Raw genomic sequence first — 24,108 nt, forward strand, 5'->3', positions numbered from 1 at the left:
AAAAGGAAGATGACAACTGAATTAAAAAGAAAATGTCATGCTTTTTCAATTGTTATGACTTGACTGTTAAGAACTTAATGTTATGCCGTTATGTTTGCACTTTCTATTGAAAAGGATGATGTTACGAGTCTAGTTGATAGGTAATCGACAAGCCGGACTGTTCTCCGGACTCCGCGTGTAGGGATTTGTACAATGCATGAACAAGGCTATTGAACTTGACATTGGTGTCTGTCTTTATTCCTTTATCCAACATATCATATTGAAACAATCGTGTGATTATCAGTTTTTACCATTAGTTTGTGGGGAGACATGTTTTACTACATAGCCTGTACATCAATAAACAAATGTATATGTGTTTCTTACATTTTATTTTAAAACTAGATTTGTTATTTGAGTCATTGATGAATATGTTTGGACAGCTCCATTGAAGCCAGCTTAATTGATCTTCCCATGAAAAATATTTGTACTGATCAAACTCTAATTCTCTTGTGTTATGAATTACATTTGTTTTTTATTTTAAGTGAAATATTTAGTGTTTATCTGAAGCTGAACAAGACAGGAAGTTTAAATGAGCATCACAAAGCTAAGTCTGACCTATTCTCTCAGCATAAGCAGCTGTGAGACCTATAATTTAAACTTGATTTAATTAGGCAAATCAGTGAAGAACAAATTCTTATTTACAATGATGACCTACACTGGCCAAACCCGGACGATGTTGGGCCAATTTTGCGCCACCCTATGGGACTCCCAGTCATGGCCGGTTGTGATACAGCCTGGATTCAAACCAGGGTGTCTGTAGTGACGCCTCTAGCACTGAGATACTGTGCCTTAGACCGCAGTGCCATTCGGGAGCCCTGCTAGAGAACAGTAACTTTATTGATCTACTGAATCTTCACAGGGGGGTCTTTACAGTAAATATAATGCTTTTGTTTAATTCAAGGCATTCAAAATAATATATATCTGTATTTCTCTACTCAATACATGTCACGACACCAGTATACATTGGGACAAGCCAAGTTGATAGTAACCAATATTCTCTACATCAAATCAAGCATGACTGTTTAACAGTCGTGTGGGCTGGAGACGGAAGTGCTTTCATTCTCTTGGCCCCAGCTTTGATGCACCTGTATTGTCTCCGCCTGATAGATGTCTCCGCCTGCAGGGTGAACAGGCCGTGTCTCTTGTGGCTGAGGTTCTTGCTGATCTTCTTGGCCTTCCACAGAGATCATCTATAATGAATATGTAATGGGTTTAGAGACGTAGACACTAAAACAGACACCGCTTTAGTTTTTTAAACCAAGTTTTATTTGTCTAGCTAATCAATATCACTTACAATCTACATGCTTTAGCAGTAGTTAGTCCATCAGTCCAATAGATGTCGCTGTTGCACTGTGGTAGTGGGGGGAACAGGAAGTTCCGGTAGGCGCACACCATTCTTCAGAATAAAGAAAACGCAAGAACTGTGCTGTCCTTTTCTCTTCGTTACTACAGGTATGTAATAGCATTTTTAAACTGTCTAATATCGAAATAACGTCATGACATGTTAGATAACAAACCAGTCAATGTATTATTACGTTTGGGAAAGGTTTTGTGTCAAACCGAGTGAGTGAACAACGTGATTTTTAAAAAAGCACACGGCGCGGGGTCCACAACACGTACATATGTTAGGCTTTGCTGGTTCGTATGTAGCTCAGTGGGTTTCGCCTGGGGATGTTCAGTACAAAAACGTTTTTGGAAAGTTGCAGATAGAAATCCTCTGAATAGAACTGACGTGATTCCTTAGAATCAGAGGTATGTTTGTTCTACATAATACATTTATATCTGAATGTGGCCAACATCTCCGTCCGCCAGCTGGACATAGGCCTGGTACCCCTACCTATGTGAAGCTAGCCACAATAGTGGACATTGTGGTTCCACTCAAAATAAAAGTCCCTATTTGAAAGTGATAAACTGATACAAAATAGTGAAATAATGTCATATTTGGACAAAATAACGCAAAACATGGTTGTATTGTTGTTACTTAATTTACAATGAATTACAATAACGAATTATTTTGAAAATAAACTGGAAAAAAACTGAAATCCAAACCACATCATTGGATTGGGGGCATTCATTCTTATATGAATTTATGAAACGAGTTAGATTGTGCTCCCACGAAACAGGTGACACCAACAGAAAACTAATTTCAAGAATTAACGCAAATATTAGCTTCTTAGCTCTTATTGCAGGACTTTGACTGTGAAACATCCCATTCCCAGTCACTCTATTGCAGGGTTACTCCTGATAAAGTTGGGTAGCTGATGGTTCTTTTCAGCGCTGAAAGACATAATTATTAGTCACAGGAACCAGGACTAATAAAGCCAATGCAACTGGCTGTTTTACAAACGCTAGGCCTACCACATGGATGGACATTCATAAAATAAAGTAATAGGTCGACATTGTAGGATACTACACCCCAGTAAGCACGGACCTTTTTTTGACTTGGCCCAAATATTAGACTGGACCAAATCTGAAACAATCACTCAGACCTCATTAGGCAGGTTTCCATTGACCCAGTTGCATTCGACCAAAGTTCGACGGGTGGATTTTTTTTGTCAACGTTTCTTTATTCCGACAAGTGAGGATAAAAACAGTGTGTTTTGAAGAAATGATGACTGCTGAATCATAATGAAGGTATGGGGTGCGTCGTTACGTTCAGTTGTTTTTATCCACACAAGATGGTTAAATGGAAATACACCCGAGCGGGAAATTGTTGGATCTATTTTCTATTTCAACTTTTTCAATATGGTGACTAAAAATGATCTCTGGACTATTGGAAACATAGCTAATTTCACAAGATTGGAAAGTACTACAGCAGAGTACAGGGGGAAAAAGTAAAGTTTAAATCAGTACAGTAGAGTACAACAGTACAGACCATAGTACAGTATAAAGTATTGTATTTTACTTTACTCTAATGTACTCCATTAGGGCTGGGCGATATGGACAAAAAAATCATACAGCTTTATCTTGAGTTTTTAAACTTCTAGGCGATTCACCATATATCTCCATTTTGTTTTTCTCCAAATAAGCGTTGTACAATTAAAGGTTGAATACACTGCATTTCAAACAGTCAGCAATAATCTAATGATTTCAGGGTTTGTGAAGTTATACCTAAGCTAAATATAAGCCTTCCACAACCATAACACCCACTAATAATTTATTATTTTATCAAATAGTTTAACCTGCTTTTTTGTTGTTGCAATAATCACTGATCTGGCTTTCAATTCTGTCTATGAAAATGACCCTTTGTTTAAAATGGACTAACTTATTGTAGCAGGCATTATTAGCCTATAGAAAATGAACACAGGTCTGTCTCATCAATAATCTCTCAAGCCCACCTGCTAGTGATTAGCCAGCTAATCTTTATATTTCAAGTTTAGCCAACTTGGATCTATTTGCTAACAAGGTTGAACAGTTGAATTGTTATGAAAACACCATTCTGTCTACAGTCTCCAACTGTTTGAAAAGCATATTAGCCTGTCCACTTTATTCAGATGTTAAACTCAAGTGGCCTACCTTATTTCTCAAAATGAGAATGAGTTGCCAATACTTTTATATAATTGTGTTTTATGCTTATTGCACATTTATGAAACAGACTAGAGAGCTATTATAATAGTATTTGTCTAAAATACTGCTAGCAGTACTAATACTAGCATTCATTTTCCAGAATTAATGTTCATTGATACTCTGGTTTTAGTAGTGTAGCTCTGCTCTCAATCTGAGTAGTTGAGACATAAACAGGGTATTGATAGAAAAGGTACCTTCTCTATTACACTAAAATAATGTCTCAATGTGTTTGTGTCCATATGAACCATTCTTTTGGACCAAACCACAAATGTAAATAGCTAGTTGAAACCGCTTGCCAGAGAGGAACTGTGGTGATCTTGCAACTTTGCTGGTGTGAGAGGCAGGGGGAGGGGCTTGGTGTGTGTAAATCCTAGAGGAAAAGGCCAATGCTTTTCTATGAGCTTGTTTTGGACCGAAGCTTGTCCCCTGCCTTCCCACCTTTGGGATAACAATTCCCATTATTAGGGCGGAGACAGAGAGGAGAGACGGAGACTCCACCTCTATGTAACCCATTTTAGTACGGGTCTGCGTCATCCATAGAGATGAAGTCAACTGTGTGGGGATTCCTATGGTTTAGGAGCAATCAGCCAATTATCAGAGCATTGCCTTCTTCAAATTGGGTACTATGGTTTGTAAATGTCTTTAACCCCGCCATCTAGATTATTCAGGTGAATAGTGCTGCCTAAAACAACTGCAACCTTGTACTAAATGGTTTTTGAGTCATTTATGTGAATTCATGAAATCTGCTGTAGGTTATGTGCACTTACGTTGTGTACTTTAAGGTGTGCACTTTGTCTAATGGGAAATATCACTTGGTTTGTTGTCAATGTTTAGCGACCTGATCTAATATATTTTTAGAGAATAAAGTGCCAGAACTGTCAAGACTAACTTTTGTGTGCGTTTCTCTTTATTACTACTGGCTGACTCAGATTAAGTATGAGGTTTGTAACATCAACGGTGAGGACAAACCCAGCCTGCCTCTCTCCTTCCACACTGAGTCCAAACCTACAGTCACTGGGTCCTGATTGTGACAGTGGAGCCCAGTTTGCACTGCAGGATCCAGAGATGGCATCAGTAAAGCTGGAAGACTGCAGTCAAACACTGGAGCTGAATGTCATCATTAAAGATGAAGAAGAGGAGGAGGAGATTGGTAAGAGCAGGTTCTATCTATCTATAAATTAGACCTCCTTAAGTTATGACCCAGTCTATTGATAGGTTGACTTCTGTAATTCTGACAACACATCCCTGAACAACTGGGTTATCTGGAGTGATCAGAGAGTAGACTAAAGAAGTGAAGTAGGCAAACTGCCAGTGTTTTAAAGTTCTATGAAATTAGTCTGTGTAGTTGCTAACTCTTGTGATAATGAGAGGAGGGTGATATGAAATGAATCTGTGTGGACTAGTCCATTGCCTGTCTGAGTGGACTAGTCCATTGCCTGTCTGAGTGGACTAGTCCATTGCCTGTCTGAGTGGACTAGTCCATTGCCTGTCTGAGTGGACTAGTCCATTGCCTGTCTGAGTGGACTAGTCCATTGCCTGTCTGAGTGGACTAGTCCATTGCCTGTCTGAGTGGACTAGTCCATTGCCTGTCTGAGTGGACTAGTCCATTGCCTGTCTGAGTGGACTAGTCCATTGCCTGTCTGAGTGGACTAGTCCATTGCCTGTCTGAGTGGACTAGTCCATTGCCTGTCTGAGTGGACTAGTCCATTGCCTGTCTGAGTGGACTAGTCCATTGCCTGTCTGAGTGGACTAGTCCATTGCCTGTCTGAGTGGACTAGTCCATTGCCTGTCTGAGTGGACTAGTCCATTGCCTGTCTGAGTGGACTAGTCCATTGCCTGTCTGAGTGGACTAGTCCATTGCCTGTCTGAGTGGACTAGTCCATTGCCTGTCTGAGTGGACTAGTCCATTGCCTGTCTGAGTGGACTAGTCCATTGCCTGTCTGAGTGGACTAGTCCATTGCCTGTCTGAGTGGACTAGTCCATTGCCTGTCTGAGTGGACTAGTCCATTGCCTGTCTGAGGGGACTAGTCCATTGCCTGTCTGAGGGGACTAGTCCATTGCCTGTCTGAGGGGACTAGTCCATTGCCTGTCTGAGGGGACTAGTCCATTGCCTGTCTGAGGGGACTAGTCCATTGCCTGTCTGAGGGGACTAGTCCATTGCCTGTCTGAGGGGACTAGTCCATTGCCTGTCTGAGGGGACTAGTCCATTGCCTGTCTGAGGGGACTAGTCCATTGCCTGTCTGAGGGGACTAGTCCATTGCCTGTCTGAGGGGACTAGTCCATTGCCTGTCTGAGGGGACTAGTCCATTGCCTGTCTGAGGGGACTAGTCCATTGCCTGTCTGAGGGGACTAGTCCATTGCCTGTCTGAGGGGACTAGTCCATTGCCTGTCTGAGGGGACTAGTCCATTGCCTGTCTGAGGGGACTAGTCCATTGCCTGTCTGAGGGGACTAGTCCATTGCCTGTCTGAGGGGACTAGTCCATTGCCTGTCTGAGGGGACTAGTCCATTGCCTGTCTGAGGGGACTAGTCCATTGCCTGTCTGAGGGGACTAGTCCATTGCCTGTCTGAGGGGACTAGTCCATTGCCTGTCTGAGGGGACTAGTCCATTGCCTGTCTGAGGGGACTAGTCCATTGCCTGTCTGAGGGGACTAGTCCATTGCCTGTCTGAGGGGACTAGTCCATTGCCTGTCTGAGGGGACTAGTCCATTGCCTGTCTGAGGGGACTAGTCCATTGCCTGTCTGAGGGGACTAGTCCATTGCCTGTCTGAGGGGACTAGTCCATTGCCTGTCTGAGGGGACTAGTCCATTGCCTGTCTGAGGGGACTAGTCCATTGCCTGTCTGAGGGGACTAGTCCATTGCCTGTCTGAGGGGACTAGTCCATTGCCTGTCTGAGGGGACTAGTCCATTGCCTGTCTGAGGGGACTAGTCCATTGCCTGTCTGAGGGGACTAGTCCATTGCCTGTCTGAGGGGACTAGTCCATTGCCTGTCTGAGGGGACTAGTCCATTGCCTGTCTGAGGGGACTAGTCCATTGCCTGTCTGAGGGGACTAGTCCATTGCCTGTCTGAGGGGACTAGTCCATTGCCTGTCTGAGGGGACTAGTCCATTGCCTGTCTGAGGGGACTAGTCCATTGCCTGTCTGAGGGGACTAGTCCATTGCCTGTCTGAGGGGACTAGTCCATTGCCTGTCTGAGGGGACTAGTCCATTGCCTGTCTGAGGGGACTAGTCCATTGCCTGTCTGAGGGGACTAGTCCATTGCCTGTCTGAGGGGACTAGTCCATTGCCTGTCTGAGGGGACTAGTCCATTGCCTGTCTGAGGGGACTAGTCCATTGCCTGTCTGAGGGGACTAGTCCATTGCCTGTCTGAGGGGACTAGTCCATTGCCTGTCTGAGGGGACTAGTCCATTGCCTGTCTGAGGGGACTAGTCCATTGCCTGTCTGAGGGGACTAGTCCATTGCCTGTCTGAGGGGACTAGTCCATTGCCTGTCTGAGGGGACTAGTCCATTGCCTGTCTGAGGGGACTAGTCCATTGCCTGTCTGAGGGGACTAGTCCATTGCCTGTCTGAGGGGACTAGTCCATTGCCTGTCTGAGGGGACTAGTCCATTGCCTGTCTGAGGGGACTAGTCCATTGCCTGTCTGAGGGGACTAGTCCATTGCCTGTCTGAGGGGACTAGTCCATTGCCTGTCTGAGGGGACTAGTCCATTGCCTGTCTGAGGGGACTAGTCCATTGCCTGTCTGAGGGGACTAGTCCATTGCCTGTCTGAGGGGACTAGTCCATTGCCTGTCTGAGGGGACTAGTCCATTGCCTGTCTGAGGGGACTAGTCCATTGCCTGTCTGAGGGGACTAGTCCATTGCCTGTCTGAGGGGACTAGTCCATTGCCTGTCTGAGGGGACTAGTCCATTGCCTGTCTGAGGGGACTAGTCCATTGCCTGTCTGAGTGGACTAGTCCATTGCCTGTCCGAGGGGACTAGTCCATTGCCTGTCCGAGGGGACTCGTCCATTGCCTGTCCGAGGGGACTCGTCCTTTGCCTGTCCGAGGGGACTCGTCCATTGCAGAGGGGATGGCACACCACTATCACCAGCAGTACATTTAGCCTACTGTTAATTCCCATAATTTCTAATCTACAATGTTTGTTTGGTTACGGTAATGCATTCAATACATTATTATTACAGTCTTACCATTGTCATTGTAGGAGTGGACACATTGTTTGCAGAGCGTATAACTTAGGCTACACTTGTATGAAAGTTTTTTTTTTTTTCATTCCAATTATGAGTCATCAATTTATTCATTGTCTTTTGGTTAGAGTGCTTCTGTCAATGTTGAGTAAGGACACACACCTGATTTATGCATTGAAGTAGTCCTATAGGCTAGCTGGCCTCTGTGCAAATGTAGGCCTATAAATGTGCCCATTTGGGGATCTGATACTATTTCTGATTGTCTTAACTCACCGTCACTGTGGAGTTTCTCAAATATAAAAATGTTCAGCTCAAACAGCAAGTATGGAAGTCTGTTTCTACATCCATTGAGAATGATAATAGTTCCTCAACGTAGCCTATTTGAAAATGTCCAGCTCTCTCCCTTTGATAACCACCAAAACTGTCATGCTCTGATCCGGTGGAAACGTCATAAAACAGGCCTACCTAATTACTTCTTATCCTTTGGGCAAAATATCCCTACGTCTGTCTGTCTGGAGCTCACTGTCATGGGAAACTGAGGGCCCAAAATATTTTATACAATGTTGCAAGTTTGCTAGCACAGGCCAGACCAAATTAATCGTTGATACAATGTTTCAAGTTTCTTGCAGACAGGCCATGTGTAGCCAATTTGATTCATAGGATATTTATTTCATCAGGATATTTTCTACCTGCAGGCTGCAATGTTTTTATTTGTTAGCTTTATGTAAGCTAGTTTTGGCAATGGCAATAGAAGTTACTTTTAGAATTGTATCATTTTAAATTAGATATAATTTTGATTAACCACATGACATTGATTTGAGATATGAAGACTTTATTATAAATTAAATGAAACTCTTCCACGAAAATCATAACGTGGCAGTAGGAGGAGGAGAGTCGAGAACAGATTTATTTTCTTCTGGTTACGCTATATTGATCTCTGGCTCCCTCATGAGTATTTTGTGTGTCTTCATTTTTCAATTTAAATCTCAGTGCTTGAAGCATCAGACAAGCTCAGAAGCCTACATATAGTTGATTTTATTCAAACACATATATATGGAAAAATATATGTTTGCAAATGTAAAAATTCGATTGGTGAAAGAAAAGACTTGGTTGACCAGGATAATTTTTTCTTGTCGGGACAGCCCTAAAAGCTTTATTCCCTGTATTATACAGCCTACTGTTATGAAGTTATATGTATATCACACCAACTGACTGGTTATTCTGATGTTGTTCACACAGGAGACCATGTTGAGGCATTCTCTACATCCAGAGAGCAACAGCAGGAAGGTCACAGAGCTAAGAGATCTCATCACTGCCCACATTGTGAGGAGATTTTCCCAATTCTATCAAAGCTAAAAAAACACCTTAAAATACACACTGGAGAGAATCTGTATCCCTGTACTGAGTGTGCGAAGAAATTCACGACATCAAGGTCTCTGACAGTTCATCAGAGAATGCACACAGGGGAGAAGCCCTACACCTGCTCTGACTGTGGAAAGAGTTTCTCTCGACTGGGCAACTTAAAAACACATGAACTTATACATACAGGAGTGAAGCCTTACTCCTGCTCTGTCTGTGGAATGAGGTTCTCTCGACTAGGCGACTTAAAAACACATGAACGTATACATACTGGAGTGAAGCCTTACTCCTGCTCTGACTGTGACAAGAGTTTCTCTCGACTGGGCCACTTGAAAACACATGCACGTATACATACAGGAGTGAAACCTTACTTCTGCTCTGACTGTGGAAAGAGTTTCTCTCGACTGGGCAACTTAAAAACACATGAACGCATACATACAGGAGTGAAGCCTTACTCCTGCTCTGACTGTGGAAAGGGTTTCTCTCGACTGGGTGACTTAAAAACACATGAACGTATACATACAGGAGTGAATTCTTACTCCTGCTCTGAATGTGGAAAGAGTTTCACTCGACTGGGCCACTTAAAAACCCATGAACGTATACATACAGGAGTGAAGCCTTACTCCTGCTCTGACTGTGGAAAGAGTTTCTCTCGACTGGAAAACCTAAGAAGACATGCACGTATACATACAGGAGTGAAGCCTTACTCCTGTTCTGATTGTGTAAAATGCTTCACAACATCAACTGACCTAAAAGTTCATCAGAGAACACACACAGGAGAGAAGCCTTACACCTGCTCTGACTGTGGAAAGAGTTTCTCTCGAATGGCCCAGTTAAAAAGACACCAAGGTAAACATGAAGGAGAGAAGCCTTACCACTGATGTGACTGTAGATTTTTTATTAACAGCTGAGCTAAAAGGGTCATCAGAGAACACACACAAGAGAGAAGCCTTACTTCTGCTCTTAATGTGGCAAAAGTTTCTCCAGATTGGGCAATGAAAAGACACAAAAACTGATACACACTTGAGAGAAGCCTTATCACTGCACTGACGGTGAGAAGACATTCTACAATTTGGGCCATTTAAAAAGACACCATTGTGTACATAAAGGAGAGAAGCCTTGTCAGTTCTCTCATACCAGCTATGATTAGTCACTCAATCACTTAATTTTCATCTCATAAAATAATTGTCAACTTTGAATTGGATCAAATGAAGAAAGCGTAGAACACTCTTGTAATCCTATAGTTTCTCACTGTGAGAGAACAATGCAGAGGAAAGGGAGCGTTATAGAATGTTAGCCTCTCTTTTACTGATCATTGTGCACCTTGTCAGTTTTGGTGTGTTTTGTTAGTTTCTACTGTAAAGATACTGAGATCTTGGATTTGCCCTTAGGGTTGAATGTCCTCTGTGAGGCATCTCACAATGGAGTCTGATAGTTGACTGGGTGGTACTGCTTCCCTCTGCAGTTTTCTGTGAGAATGAGCTGGTAGACACAACATACACTGAGTGTACAAAACATTAAGGACACCTGCTCTTTCCATGACTTAGACTGACCAGGTGAACCCAGGTGGGCTAAGGAATGAAAACACTGGACACTGGAAAACTATTTCCTGGTCTGATGAATCCCGGTTCCTGCTGTTTCACGCTGATGCGAAGACTAGGGTATGGGGGAAACCACGAGTACATGCATTCAGTGGTGGAAAAAGTACCTAACTGTCATACTTGAGTGAAAGTAATTATACCTTAATAGAAAATGTAATTGCCAAAATATACTTCATCAAAGTAAAAAACTATGAATAATTTCAAATTCCTTAAATTAATAAATCTTCTTTGGGATCGGTGTCCCTTCCACGGACGGTTGGGCAGACATAGACATATCTGATATTGTCAGAAAGTTTACATTCTTGTTAATCTAACTGCACTGTCCAATTTACAGTAGCTATTACAGTGAAAGTATACCATGCTATTGTTTGAGGAGAGTGCACAATTTTGAACATGAAAAATTATTAATAAACAAATTAGGCAGATTTGGGCAGTCTTGACACAAAATTTTGAACAGAAATGCAATGGTTCATTTGATCAGTCTAAAACATTGCACATACACTGATGTCATCTAGAGGCCAACATCTAAATTGCACCTGGGCTGGAATAATACATTATGGCCTTTCTCTTAAATTAAAAAAATATATACAAAAGAGCGGTTGTTTTTTCCCCGTATTATCTTTTACCAGATTTATTGTGTTATATTCTACTACTCTCGTTTCACATTTCCATAAACTTCAAAGTGTTGCCTTTCAAATGGTACTACGAATATGCATATCCTTGCTTCAGGGCCTGAGCTACAAGCAGTTAGATTTGGGTCATTTTAGGCAAACATTTAGGCTAATCCGCAAACCAGACGACACAATTGTCTTTTCTTTTTTCTTTTTTTTATATTACAGATAGACAGGGGCACACCAACACTCAGACATAATTTATAAATGAAGCATTTCTGTTTAGTGAATCCGCCAGATCAGGGATGTTATCTTGATAAGTCTGTGAATTGGATCATTTTCTGTCCTGCTAATCATAACAAATGTAACGAGTACTTTTGGGTGTCAGGGAAAATGTATGGAGTAAAAAGTACATTATTTTCTTTAGGAATGTAGTGAAATAAAAGTTGTCAAAAATATAAGTAGTCAAGTACAGATACTACTAAAGTAGTTATTTAAATGATTTTTACTTAAGTACTTTACACCACTGCATGCATGTGTCAGCATTGCAGGCTGGTGGTGTGATGGTTGGGGTGTGTTTTCAGGGCACACATTGGGCCCCTTGATAAAAAATTTGCAATGTTTGAATGCTACAGGATATCTAAAGAATCCTTGCCAATCAGTGTATCCTTCTGCAAATATATAATGTTTGCAGGATTATGCTCCATGCCACAAGGCTTGTCCAGGAATGGTTCCAAGAACATGACAGTGAATTCAGCTCACTGCAGTGGCCTGCCAAGTCACCAGATCTCAATCCAATTGTGCATCTGTGGCAGGAGATGGAACAAGCTATTCGGAGTAGAGATCCACTCCCAGCAAACTTGGCACAATCGTGGGAAGCATTGGAGTCAACATGGGCTAGCATCCCTGTGGAATGCTCTCAACGCCTTGGACAGTCTATTTCAATGAATTGAGGCTGTTCTGAGGACAAAGGGCGGCGCAACTCAATATTAGGAAGGTGTTCCTAATGTTTGTGGACTCAGTGTATATCAGATAAAGATGGTGTGATGATCAGTTTTTAGCGTTAGTTTGGGTGGATTATTTTATATTATTAAACAAATTTTGTTTAATGATAAACAGGCTATGAATCGACTACTTGTGTTTATGAAATGTATCTTTTAATACTTTTTTTATTATTTTAGTCATTGATGATGAATGTATTTGAATAACTGTGTGGAAGTTAATTGATCTGGTGGCAGGTAGCCTAGCGGTTAAGAGTGTTGGGCCAGTAACTGAAAGTTTGCTGGTTTGAATCCTGAGCCGACTAGGTGAAAAATCTGTCATTGTGCCCTTGAGCAAGCCAATTAACCTTTATTTGTCCTGTAAGTCGCTCTGGATAAGAGCATCTGCTAAATGACAAAAATGTAATGAAAATAATGTTTGTACATGAATTTATGCTGGGCAACCTCTTCTTCTCTTGTGTATAATTCAATGAAATAAACTGTTTGAAGTGAAATACTGTATATACAATACAAAACATTACCACTTTGTTTACCCTGGCCAGAGGGACAGGACCATAGTAAGCTAGACTATGTAGCTGCTGTTGTTAGTAGCCTACAGTTTCCATGCAATACAGCATGTCAGATTGCTAATGATTAGGTGTATAGGCTGCTACATTTCTGCAAGAGTTTTAGCTTGTGTCTATCAGGAGTGATGTACACTGCTCAAAAAAATAAAGGGAACACTTAAACAACACAATGTAACTCCAAGTCAATCACACTTCTGTGAAATCAAACTGTCCATTTAGGAAGCAACACCGATTGACAATAAATTTCACATGCTGTTGTGCAAATGGAATAGACAAAAGGTGGAAATTATAGGCAATTAGCAAGACACCCCCAATTAAGGAGTGGTTCTACAGGTGGTGACCACAGACCACTTCTCAGTTCCTATGCTTCCTGGCTGATGTTTTGGTCACTTTTGAATGCTGGCGGTGCTTTCACTCTAGTGGTAGCATGAGACGGAGTCTACAACCCACACAAGTGGCTCAGGTAGTGCAGCTCATCCAGGATAGCACATCAATGCGAGCTGTGGCAAGAAGGTTTGCTGTGTCTGTCAGCGTAGTGTCCAGAGCATGGAGGCGCTACCAGGAGACAGGCCAGTACATCAGGAGATGTGGAGGAGGCCGTAGGAGGGCAACAACCCAGCAGCAGGACCGCTACCTCCGCCTTTGTGCAAGGAGGAGCACTGCCAGAGCCCTGCAATATTACCTCCAGCAGGCCACAAATGTGCATGTGTCTGCTCAAATGGTCAGAAACAGACTCCATGAGGGTGGTATGAGGGCCCGACGTCCACAGGTGGGGGTTGTGCTTACAGCCCAACACCGTGCAGGACGTTTGGCATTTGCCAGAGAACACCAAGATTGGCAAATTCGCCACTGGCGCCCTGTGCTCTTCACAGATGAAAGCAGGTTCACACTGAGCACATGAGCACATGTGACAGACGTGACAGAGTCTGGAGATGCCGTGGAGAACGTTCTGCTGCCTGCAACATCCTCCAGCATGGCCGGGTTGGCGGTGGGTCAGTCATGGTGTGGGGTGGCATTTCTTTGCGGGGCCGCACAGCCCTCCATGTGCTCGCCAGAGGTAGCCTGACTGCCATTAGGTACCGAGATGAGATCCTCAGACCCCTTGTGAGACCATATGCTGGTGCGGTTAGCCCTGGTTTCCTCCTAATGCAAGACAATGCTAGACCTCATGTGGCTGGAGTGTGTCAGCAGTTCCTGCAAGAGGAAGGCATTGATGCTATGGACTGGCCCGCCCGTTCCCAGACCTGAATCCAATTGAGCACATCTGGGACATCATGTCTCACTCCATCCACCAACGCCACGTTGCACCACAGACTGTCCAGGAGTTGGCGGATGCTTTAGTCCAGGTCTGGGAGGAGATCCCTCAGGAGACCATCTGCCACCTCATCAGGAGCATGCCCAGGCGTTGTAGGGAGGTCATACAGGCACGTGGAGGCCACACACACTACTGAGCCTCATTTTGACTTGTTTTAAGGACATTACATCAAAGTTGGATCAGCCTGTAGTGTGGTTTTCCACTTTAATTTTGAGTGTGACTCCAAATCCAGACCTCCATGGGTTGATAAATTTGATTTCCATTGATAATTTTTGTGTGATTTTGTTTTCAGCACATTCAACTATGTAAAGAAAAAAGTATTTAATAAGAATATTTCATTCATTCAGATCTAGGATGTGTTATTTTAGTGTTCCCTTTATTTTTTTGAGCAGTGTATTATCAGGCTTGCTAAATAACTACCGGAGGGAAGTGGAGAACACGCCTTGAGCGTTGTGGGGTTGTGCCTGGCCCGCCTGACATGGTCAAGAGAGGCAAAGGGCCTGCAGCAGCACTCTGATGTGAAGAACTGTACAAAAATGTACGATTGTAGTACAATTAAAAAATACAGCATGGTAGTGAACAAAAAACAATATGTTTCCATTGTACTAGAGGCCTAGGAACAAAGAAGAAACTGACAGATGTGTCATAATAGCCTGGAAGTAAAGCTGCACTGGGAAACACAGTTGAAATGGAATACATTGAATACATTCAGCAGGGTGGAACAATCACAGTAAAACACAATTTAAATGTATTGTTGGAAGGGCTGTGGTCTCCATTCATGTAATACATTAAATATATACATCAGATGGTATTGGGGAGCTATTTCATAGGGTTTTCCCAGGTACATTATTTACCCATTTCAATCTTATACCAACCAACCCTATGCTTGGTGTGACTGTTATGGTCAGAGCAGACCATCTGATATGCCCTTAAATATTGTAATATGCAACCTGGAATTAAAATGGAAGAGGACCAGTGCTTCTACAGTGAAACACATCTCACATCTGTGCTGTTTGAGAGAGATGTTGTTAGACTACATTGTATCATTGTTTCCTCTTCTGAGGGCACTGGTGGGGAACAACATTTCAATTCACAGAGACAATGAGTCCTTCCAGTTTAGCACTAAATCCACACGTTTGAATTATCTGTTTGATGATGATGATGAAGGGGGAGATTGAATTTACAATATGGGGGTTGGCAACTAGGTTTGTCCTCCAGTCAATGTGTTGCCTAACTTGTTATCAGGTTTCAGGTAAGACCCAAGTGCAGACTGTGTAGAAGTAATAATGTTTATTGTAACAACAGGGGCAGGCAAACGACAGGTCAAGGTAGGCTGGGGTCAATAATCCATAGTAGTGGGGCCAAGGTACAGGACGGCAGGCAGGCCCAGGTCAGGCAGAGGTCGGTAATCCAGAGTAGTGGGGCCAAGGTGCAGGCAGGCCCAGGTCAGGCAAAGGTCGGTAATCCAGAGTAGTGGGGCCAAGGTACAAAACGGCAGGCAGGCCCAGGTCAGGCAAAGGTCGGTAATCCAGAGTAGAGCCAAAGGTACAGGACCGCAGGCAGGGTCAGGTCAGGCAGAGGTTGGTAATCCAGAGTAGTGGGGCCAAGGTACAGGACAGCAGGCAGGCCCAGGTCAGGCAGAGGTCGGTAATCCAGGGTAGTGGGGCCAAGGTGCAGGCAGGCCCAGGTCAGGCAAAGGTCGGTAATCCAGAGTAGAGCCAAAAGTACAGGACCGCAGGCAGGGTCAGGTCAGGCAGAGGTTGGTAATCCAGAGTAGTGGGGCCAAGGTGCAGGCAGGCAAAGGTCGGTAATCCAGAGTAGAGCCAAAGGTACAGGACCGCAGGCAGGGTCAGGTCAGGCAGAGGTTGGTAATCCAGAGTAGTGGGGCCAAGGTGCAGGCAGGCAAAGGTCGGTAATCCAGAGTAGTGGGGCCAAGGTACAGGACGGCAGGCAGGCCCAGGTCAGGCAAAGGTTGGTAATCCAGAGTAGTGGGGCCAAGGTGCAGGCAGGCAAAGGTTGGTAATCCAGAGTAGTGGGGCCAAGGTGCAGGCAGGCAAAGGTCAGGCAAAGGTCGGTAATCCAGAGTAGTGGGGCCAAGGTGCAGGCAGGCAAAGGTCAGGCAAAGGTCGGTAATCCAGAGTAGTGGGGTCCAAGGTGCAGGCCCAGGTCAGGCAAAGGTTGGTAATCCAGAGTAGTGGGGCCAAGGTGCAGGCAGGCAAAGGTCGGTATTTCAGAGTAGTGGGGCCAAGGTGCAGGCAGGCAAAGGTTGGTAATCCAGAGTAGTGGGGCCAAGGTGCAGGCAGGCAAAGGTCAGGCAAAGGTCGGTAATCCAGCGTAGTGGGGCCAAGGTGCAGGCAGGCAAAGGTCAGTAATCCAGAGTAGTGGGGCCAAGGTGCAGGCAGGCCCAGGTCAGGCAAAGGTCGGTAATCCAGAGTAGAGCCAAAGGTACAGGACCACAGGCAGGGTCAGACAGGCGGGCTCGGAGTCAGGTGTCAAAACCAGAAGGGCGAGAAAAGAGAGACTGGAAAAAGCAGGAGCTGAGACACAAACCTCTGGTAGGCTTGAACAAACAAGACACAAACAAGTATGTGACAGACAAAAAACACAGGTATATATACTAGAGGTCGACCGATTGTGATTTTTCAATGCCGATACCGATTATTGGAGGACAAAAAAAGCCGATGCCGATTAATCGGCCGATTAAAAAAAAATTATATGCATTTATATATATATCATACACAAACACACATTTTTGTAATAATGACAATTGCAACAATACTGAATGAACAATGAACATTTTTATTTCAACTTAATAGACTGCTCAAAAAAATAAAGGGAACACTTAAACAACACAATGCCGTACTCAGATTATTACATGGTGTGCTTTTTCCGTAAAGTTTTTTTGAAATCTGACACAGCGGTTGCATTAAGGAGAAGTTTATCAAAAGTTCCATGTAAAACACTTGTATCTTTTATCAATGTTTATTATGAGCATTTCTGTAAATTGATGCAGCTCTCTGCAAAACACCGGATGTTTTGGAGGCAAAACATTACTGAACATAACGCGCCAATGTAAACTAAGATTTTTGGATATAAATATGAACTTTATCGAACAAAACATACATGTATTGTGTAACATGAAGTCCTATGAGTGTCATCTGATGAAGATCATCAAAGGTTTGTGATTAATTTTATCTCTATTTCTGCTTTTGTGACTCCTCTCTTTGGCTGGAAAAATAGCTGTGGTTGCTGTGAATAGAGGTGCTGACCTAACATAATGATATGTTGTGCTTTCGTCGTAAAGTCTTTTTGAAATCGGACACTGTGGTGGGATTAACAACAAGTTTATCTTTTAAATAATAATACTCTGAGTAAAAGAGAATGTTTTGGGATTTTCACCCTCCAGACATTATTTCCTAAAGGACTTAATGATGAAATGCCTATGTATGTTATGTTGTGGATTTGAACATGAATTATGTGCCTATTGAAGATTATTCTGATGTTTTTTGTACGATATACCCAATGATTAATGAAAACTTGCTATGTCCTCATTGTGGTTTTACAGACGTGTTTAATATGTCTTATTTATACACTTTTGTAATATTTATGGAATGCATATTGCTATTTTTGGTAACACTTATTTGTTTTTCCTTTGCCTCCAACCCCCTTCGATTTGTGGAACGGATGTGGGTGGGGCTAGGTCTACATAAGGGTGCAATTTCTTTTTAAATCATAAAAGCTCTGACGAAGGCCGTGAGGCCGATACGTAAAGCTTATTAAATATCAGTGATACTATCAAGAGCAGTGTGCGGTTTCCTTTTTTCCTTCATCTTGTTCAATTGTTGCCATGCACCTGCAAAAAAGTTTGCTCAGATGTGCGAGTGCCTTTTGAATTTTATGATTAGAACAGGAAAGAAAAGGGTCCAGTTCACGTACTTATCAAGAGAACATCCCTGGTCCTCTCTACTGCCTCTGATCTGGCGGACTCACTAAACAGAGAACATCCCTGGTCATCCCTACTGCCTCTGATCTGGCGGACTCACTAAACAGAGAACATCCCTGGTCATCCCTACTGCCTCTGATCTGGCAGACTCACTAAACAGAGAACATCCCTGGTCCTCTCTACTGCCTCTGATCTGGCGGACTCACTAAACAGAGAACATCCCTGGTCATCTCTACTGCCTCTGATCTGGCGGACTCACTAAACAGAGAACATCCCTGGTCATCCCTACTGCCTCTGATCTGGCGGACTCACTAAACAGAGAACATCCCTGGTCATCACTACTGCCTCTGATCTGGCGGACTCACTAAACAGAGAACATCCCTGGTCATCCCTACTGCCTCTGATCTGGCGGACTCACTAAACAGAGAACATCCCTGGTCATCCCTACTGCCTCTGATCTGGCGGACTCACTAAACAGAGAACATCCCTGGTCCTCCCTACTGCCTCTGATCTGGCGGACTCACTAAACAGAGAACATCCCTGGTCATCCCTACTGCCTCTGATCTGGCGGACTCACTAAACACAAATGTTTCGTTTGTAAATGATGTCTGAGTGTTGGAGTCTGCCCCTGGCTATCTGTAAAGGATGTCTGAGTGTTGGAGTCTGCCCCTGGCTATCCGTAATATAAAAAACACAAATGTTTCATTTATAAATGATGTCTGAGTGTTGGAGTCTGCCCCTGGCTATCTGTAAAGGATGTCTGAGTGTTGGAATCTGCCCCTGGCTATCTGTAAATGATGTCTGAGTGTTGGAATCTGCCCCTGGCTATCTGTAAATGATGTCTGAGTGTTGGAATCTGCCCCTGGTTATCTGTAAATGATGTCTGAGTGTTGGAGTCTGCCCCTGGCTATCTGTAAATGATGTCTGAGTGTTGGAATCTGCCCCTGGCTATCTGTAAATGATGTCTGAGTGTTGGAATCTGCCCCTGGCTATCTGTAAATGATGTCTGAGTGTTGGAATCTGCCCCTGGTTATCTGTAAATGATGTCTGAGTGTTGCAGTCTGCCCCTGGCTATCTGTAAATAATGTCTGAGTGTTGGAGTCTGCCCCTGGCTATCTGTAAATGATGTCTGAGTGTTAGAATCTGCCCCTGGCTATCTGTAAATGATGTCTGAGTGTTGGAATCTGCCCCTGGCTATCTGTAAATGATGTCTGAGTGTTGGAATCTGCCCCTGGCTATCTGTAAATGATGTCTGAGTGTTGGAATCTGCCCCTGGCTATCTGTAAATAATGTCTGAGTGTTGGAGTCTGCCCCTGGCTATCTGTAAATGATGTCTGAGTGTTGGAATCTGCCCCTGGCTATCTGTAAATGATGTCTGAGTGTTGGAATCTGCCCCTGGCTATCTGTAAATGATGTCTGAGTGTTGGAATCTGCCCCTGGCTATCTGTAAATAATGTCTGAGTGTTGGAGTCTGCCCCTGGCTATCTGTAAATGATGTCTGAGTGTTGGAATCTGCCCCTGGCTATCTGTAAATGATGTCTGAGTGTTGGAATCTGCCCCTGGCTATCTGTAAATGATGTCTGAGTGTTGGAGTCTGCCCCTGGCTATCTGGAAATGATGTCTGAGTGTTGGAATCTGCCCCTGGCTATCTGTAAATGATGTCTGAGTGTTGGAATCTGCCCCTGGCTATCTGTAAATGATGTCTGAGTGTTGGAGTCTGCCCCTGGCTATCTGTAAATGATGTCTGAGTGTTGGAATCTGCCCCTGGCTATCTGTAAATGATGTCTGAGTGTTGGAATCTGCCCTGGCTATCTGTAAATGATGTCTGAGTGTTGGAATCTGCCCCTGGCTATCTGTAAATTATGTCTGAGTGTTGGAATCTGCCCCTGGCTATCTGTAAATGATGTCTGAGTGTTGGAATCTGCCCCTGGCTATCTGTAAATGATGTCTGAGTGTTGGAATCTGCCCCTGGCTATCTGTAAATGATGTCTGAGTGTTGGAGTCTGCCCCTGGCTATCTTCAAATGATGTCTGAGTGTTGGAATCTGCCCCTGGCTATCTGTAAATGATGTCTGAGTGTTGGAATCTGCCCCTGGCTATCTGTAAATGATGTCTGAGTGTTGGAGTCTGCCCCTGGCTATCTGTAAATGATGTCTGAGTGTTGGAATCTGCCCCTGGCTATCTGTAAATGATGTCTGAGTGTTGGAGTCTGCCCCTGGCTATCTTCAAATGATGTCTGAGTGTTGGAATCTGCCCCTGGCTATCTGTAAATGATGTCTGAGTGTTGGAATCTGCCCTGGCTATCTGTAAATGATGTCTGAGTGTTGGAATCTGCCCCTGGCTATCTGTAAATGATGTCTGAGTGTTGGAATCTGCCCCTGGCTATCTGTAAATGATGTCTGAGTGTTGGAATCTGCCCCTGGCTATCTGTGAATGATGTCTGAGTGTTGGAATCTGCCCCTGGCTATCTGTAAATGATGCCTGAGTGTTGGAATCTGCCCCTGGCTATCTGTAAATGATGTCTGAGTGTTGGAATCTGCCCCTGGCTATCTGTAAATGATGTCTGAGTGTTGGAATCTGCCCGTGGCTATCTGTAAATGATGTCTGAGTGTTGGAGTCTGCCCCTGGCTATCTGTAAATGATGTCTGAGTGTTGTAATCTGCCCCTGGCTATCTGTAAATGATGTCTGAGTGTTGGAATCTGCCCCTGGCTATCTGTAAATGATGTCTGAGTGTTGGAATCTGCCCCTGGCTATCTGTAAATGATGTCTGAGTGTTGGAATCTGCCCCTGGCTATCTGTAAATGATGTCTGAGTGTTGGAATCTGCCCCTGGCTATCTGTAAATGATTTCTGAGTGTTGGAATCTGCCCCTGGCTATCTGTAAATGATGTCTGAGTGTTGGAATCTGCCCCTGGTTATCTGTAAATGATGTCTGAGTGTTGGAATCTGCCCCTGGCTATCTGTAAATGATGTCTGAGTGTTGGAATCTGCCCCTGGCTATCTGTAAATGATGTCTGAGTGTTAGAATCTGCCCCTGGCTATCTGTAAATGATGGTAATCCAGAGTAGTGGGGCCAAGGTGCAGGCAGGCAAAGGTTGGTAATCCAGAGTAGTGGGGCCAAGGTGCAGGCAGGCAAAGGTCAGGCAAAGGTCGGTAATCCAGAGTAGTGGGGCCAAGGTGCAGGCAGGCAAAGGTCAGGCAAAGGTCGGTAATCCAGAGTAGTGGGGCCAAGGTGCAGGCCCAGGTCAGGCAAAGGTTGGTAATCCAGAGTAGTGGGGCCAAGGTGCAGGCAGGCAAAGGTCGGTAATCCAGAGTAGTGGGGCCAAGGTGCAGGCAGGCAAAGGTTGGTAATCCAGAGTAGTGGGGCCAAGGTGCAGGCAGGCAAAGGTCAGGCAAAGGTCGGTAATCCAGCGTAGTGGGGCCAAGGTGCAGGCAGGCAAAGGTCAGTAATCCAGAGTAGTGGGGCCAAGGTGCAGGCAGGCCCAGGTCAGGCAAAGGTCGGTAATCCAGAGTAGAGCCAAAGGTACAGGACCACAGGCAGGGTCAGACAGGCGGGCTCGGAGTCAGGGGTCAAAACCAGAAGGGCGAGAAAAGAGAGACTGGAAAAAGCAGGAGCTGAGACACAAACCTCTGGTAGGCTTGAACAAACAAGACACAAACAAGTATGTGACAGACAAAAAACACAGGTATATATACTAGAGGTCGACCGATTGTGATTTTTCAATGCCGATACCGATTATTGGAGGACAAAAAAAGCCGATGCCGATTAATCGGCCGATTAAAAAAAAAATATATGCATTTATATATATATCATACACAAACACACATTTTTGTAATAATGACAATTGCAACAATACTGAATGAACAATGAACATTTTTATTTCAACTTAATAGACTGCTCAAAAAAATAAAGGGAACACTTAAACAACACAATGCCGTACTCAGATTATTACATGGTGTGCTTTTTCCGTAAAGTTTTTTTGAAATCTGACACAGCGGTTGCATTAAGGAGAAGTTTATCAAAAGTTCCATGTAAAACACTTGTATCTTTTATCAATGTTTATTATGAGCATTTCTGTAAATTGATGCAGCTCTCTGCAAAACACCGGATGTTTTGGAGGCAAAACATTACTGAACATAACGCGCCAATGTAAACTAAGATTTTTGGATATAAATATGAACTTTATGGAACAAAACATACATGTATTGTGTAACATGAAGTCCTATGAGTGTCATCTGATGAAGATCATCAAAGGTTTGTGATTAATTTTATCTCTATTTCTGCTTTTGTGACTCCTCTCTTTGGCTGGAAAAATAGCTGTGGTTGCTGTGAATAGAGGTGCTGACCTAACATAATGATATGTTGTGCTTTCGTCGTAAAGTCTTTTTGAAATCGGACACTGTGGTGGGATTAACAACAAGTTTATCTTTTAAATAATAATACTCTGAGTAAAAGAGAATGTTTTGGGATTTTCACCCTCCAGACATTATTTCCTAAAGGACTTAATGATGAAATGCCTATGTATGTTATGTTGTGGATTTGAACATGAATTATGTGCCTATTGAAGATTATTCTGATGTTTTTTGTACGATATACCCAATGATTAATGAAAACTTGCTATGTCCTCATTGTGGTTTTACAGACGTGTTTAATATGTCTTATTTATACACTTTTGTAATATTTATGGAATGCATATTGCTATTTTTGGTAACACTTATTTGTTTTTCCTTTGCCTCCAACCCCCTTCGATTTGTGGAACGGATGTGGGTGGGGCTAGGTCTACATAAGGGTGCAATTTCTTTTTAAATCATAAAAGCTCTGACGAAGGCCGTGAGGCCGATACGTAAAGCTTATTAAATATCAGTGATACTATCAAGAGCAGTGTGCGGTTTCCTTTTTTCCTTCATCTTGTTCAATTGTTGCCATGCACCTGCAAAAAAGTTTGCTCAGATGTGCGAGTGCCTTTTGAATTTTATGATTAGAACAGGAAAGAAAAGGGTCCAGTTCACGTACTTATCAAGAGAACATCCCTGGTCCTCTCTACTGCCTCTGATCTGGCGGACTCACTAAACAGAGAACATCCCTGGTCATCCCTACTGCCTCTGATCTGGCAGACTCACTAAACAGAGAACATCCCTGGTCCTCTCTACTGCCTCTGATCTGGCGGACTCACTAAACAGAGAACATCCCTGGTCATCTCTACTGCCTCTGATCTGGCGGACTCACTAAACAGAGAACATCCCTGGTCATCCCTACTGCCTCTGATCTGGCGGACTCACTAAACAGAGAACATCCCTGGTCATCCCTACTGCCTCTGATCTGGCGGACTCACTAAACAGAGAACATCCCTGGTCATCCCTACTGCCTCTGATCTGGCGGACTCACTAAACAGAGAACATCCCTGGTCATCCCTACTGCCTCTGATCTGGCGGACTCACTAAACAGAGAACATCCCTGGTCCTCCCTACTGCCTCTGATCTGGCGGACTCACTAAACAGAGAACATCCCTGGTCATCCCTACTGCCTCTGATCTGGCGGACTCACTAAACACAAATGTTTCGTTTGTAAATGATGTCTGAGTGTTGGAGTCTGCCCCTGGCTATCTGTAAAGGATGTCTGAGTGTTGGAGTCTGCCCCTGGCTATCCGTAATATAAAAAACACAAATGTTTCATTTATAAATGATGTCTGAGTGTTGGAGTCTGCCCCTGGCTATCTGTAAAGGATGTCTGAGTGTTGGAATCTGCCCCTGGCTATCTGTAAATGATGTCTGAGTGTTGGAATCTGCCCCTGGCTATCTGTAAATAATGTCTGAGTGTTGGAATCTGCCCCTGGCTATCTGTAAATAATGTCTGAGTGTTGGAGTCTGCCCCTGGCTATCTGTAAATGATGTCTGAGTGTTGGAGTCTGCCCCTGGCTATCTGT

General features: G+C 43.7%; 2 protein-coding genes across 2 annotated transcripts in view; one reads left to right on the plus strand and one right to left on the minus strand.

Annotated features, from left to right (window-relative positions):
- LOC129860138 (oocyte zinc finger protein XlCOF22-like) overlaps positions 1 to 24,108 on the minus strand; it is a 231,117-nt gene that overhangs the window by 121,441 nt on the left and 85,568 nt on the right. The gene's annotated exons all lie outside the window — the stretch shown is intronic.
- On the plus strand, positions 1,318 to 12,855 carry LOC129860193 (gastrula zinc finger protein XlCGF28.1-like). The gene is made up of 3 exons (XM_055930575.1): positions 1,318 to 1,491; positions 4,536 to 4,756; positions 9,029 to 12,855. Exons 2-3 carry the CDS (start codon positions 4,543 to 4,545, stop codon positions 10,027 to 10,029), a joined length of 1,215 nt encoding a protein of 404 aa, XP_055786550.1. The 5' UTR covers positions 1,318 to 1,491; positions 4,536 to 4,542; the 3' UTR covers positions 10,030 to 12,855.

This window comes from Salvelinus fontinalis, chromosome 7, assembly GCF_029448725.1.
Source record: "Salvelinus fontinalis isolate EN_2023a chromosome 7, ASM2944872v1, whole genome shotgun sequence".
NCBI classification, from domain to species: Eukaryota; Metazoa; Chordata; class Actinopteri; order Salmoniformes; family Salmonidae; genus Salvelinus; species Salvelinus fontinalis.

Excerpts from the sequence above, each read along its gene's own strand:
- LOC129860193 (XM_055930575.1), top strand. The coding sequence starts at position 4,543 with ATGAGGTTTGTAACATCAACGGTGAGGACAAACCCAGCCTGCCTCTCT. Across the intron at positions 4,757-9,028 it reads AGAAGAGGAGGAGGAGATTG|GAGACCATGTTGAGGCATTC; the intron begins GTAAGAGCAGGT and ends TTGTTCACACAG.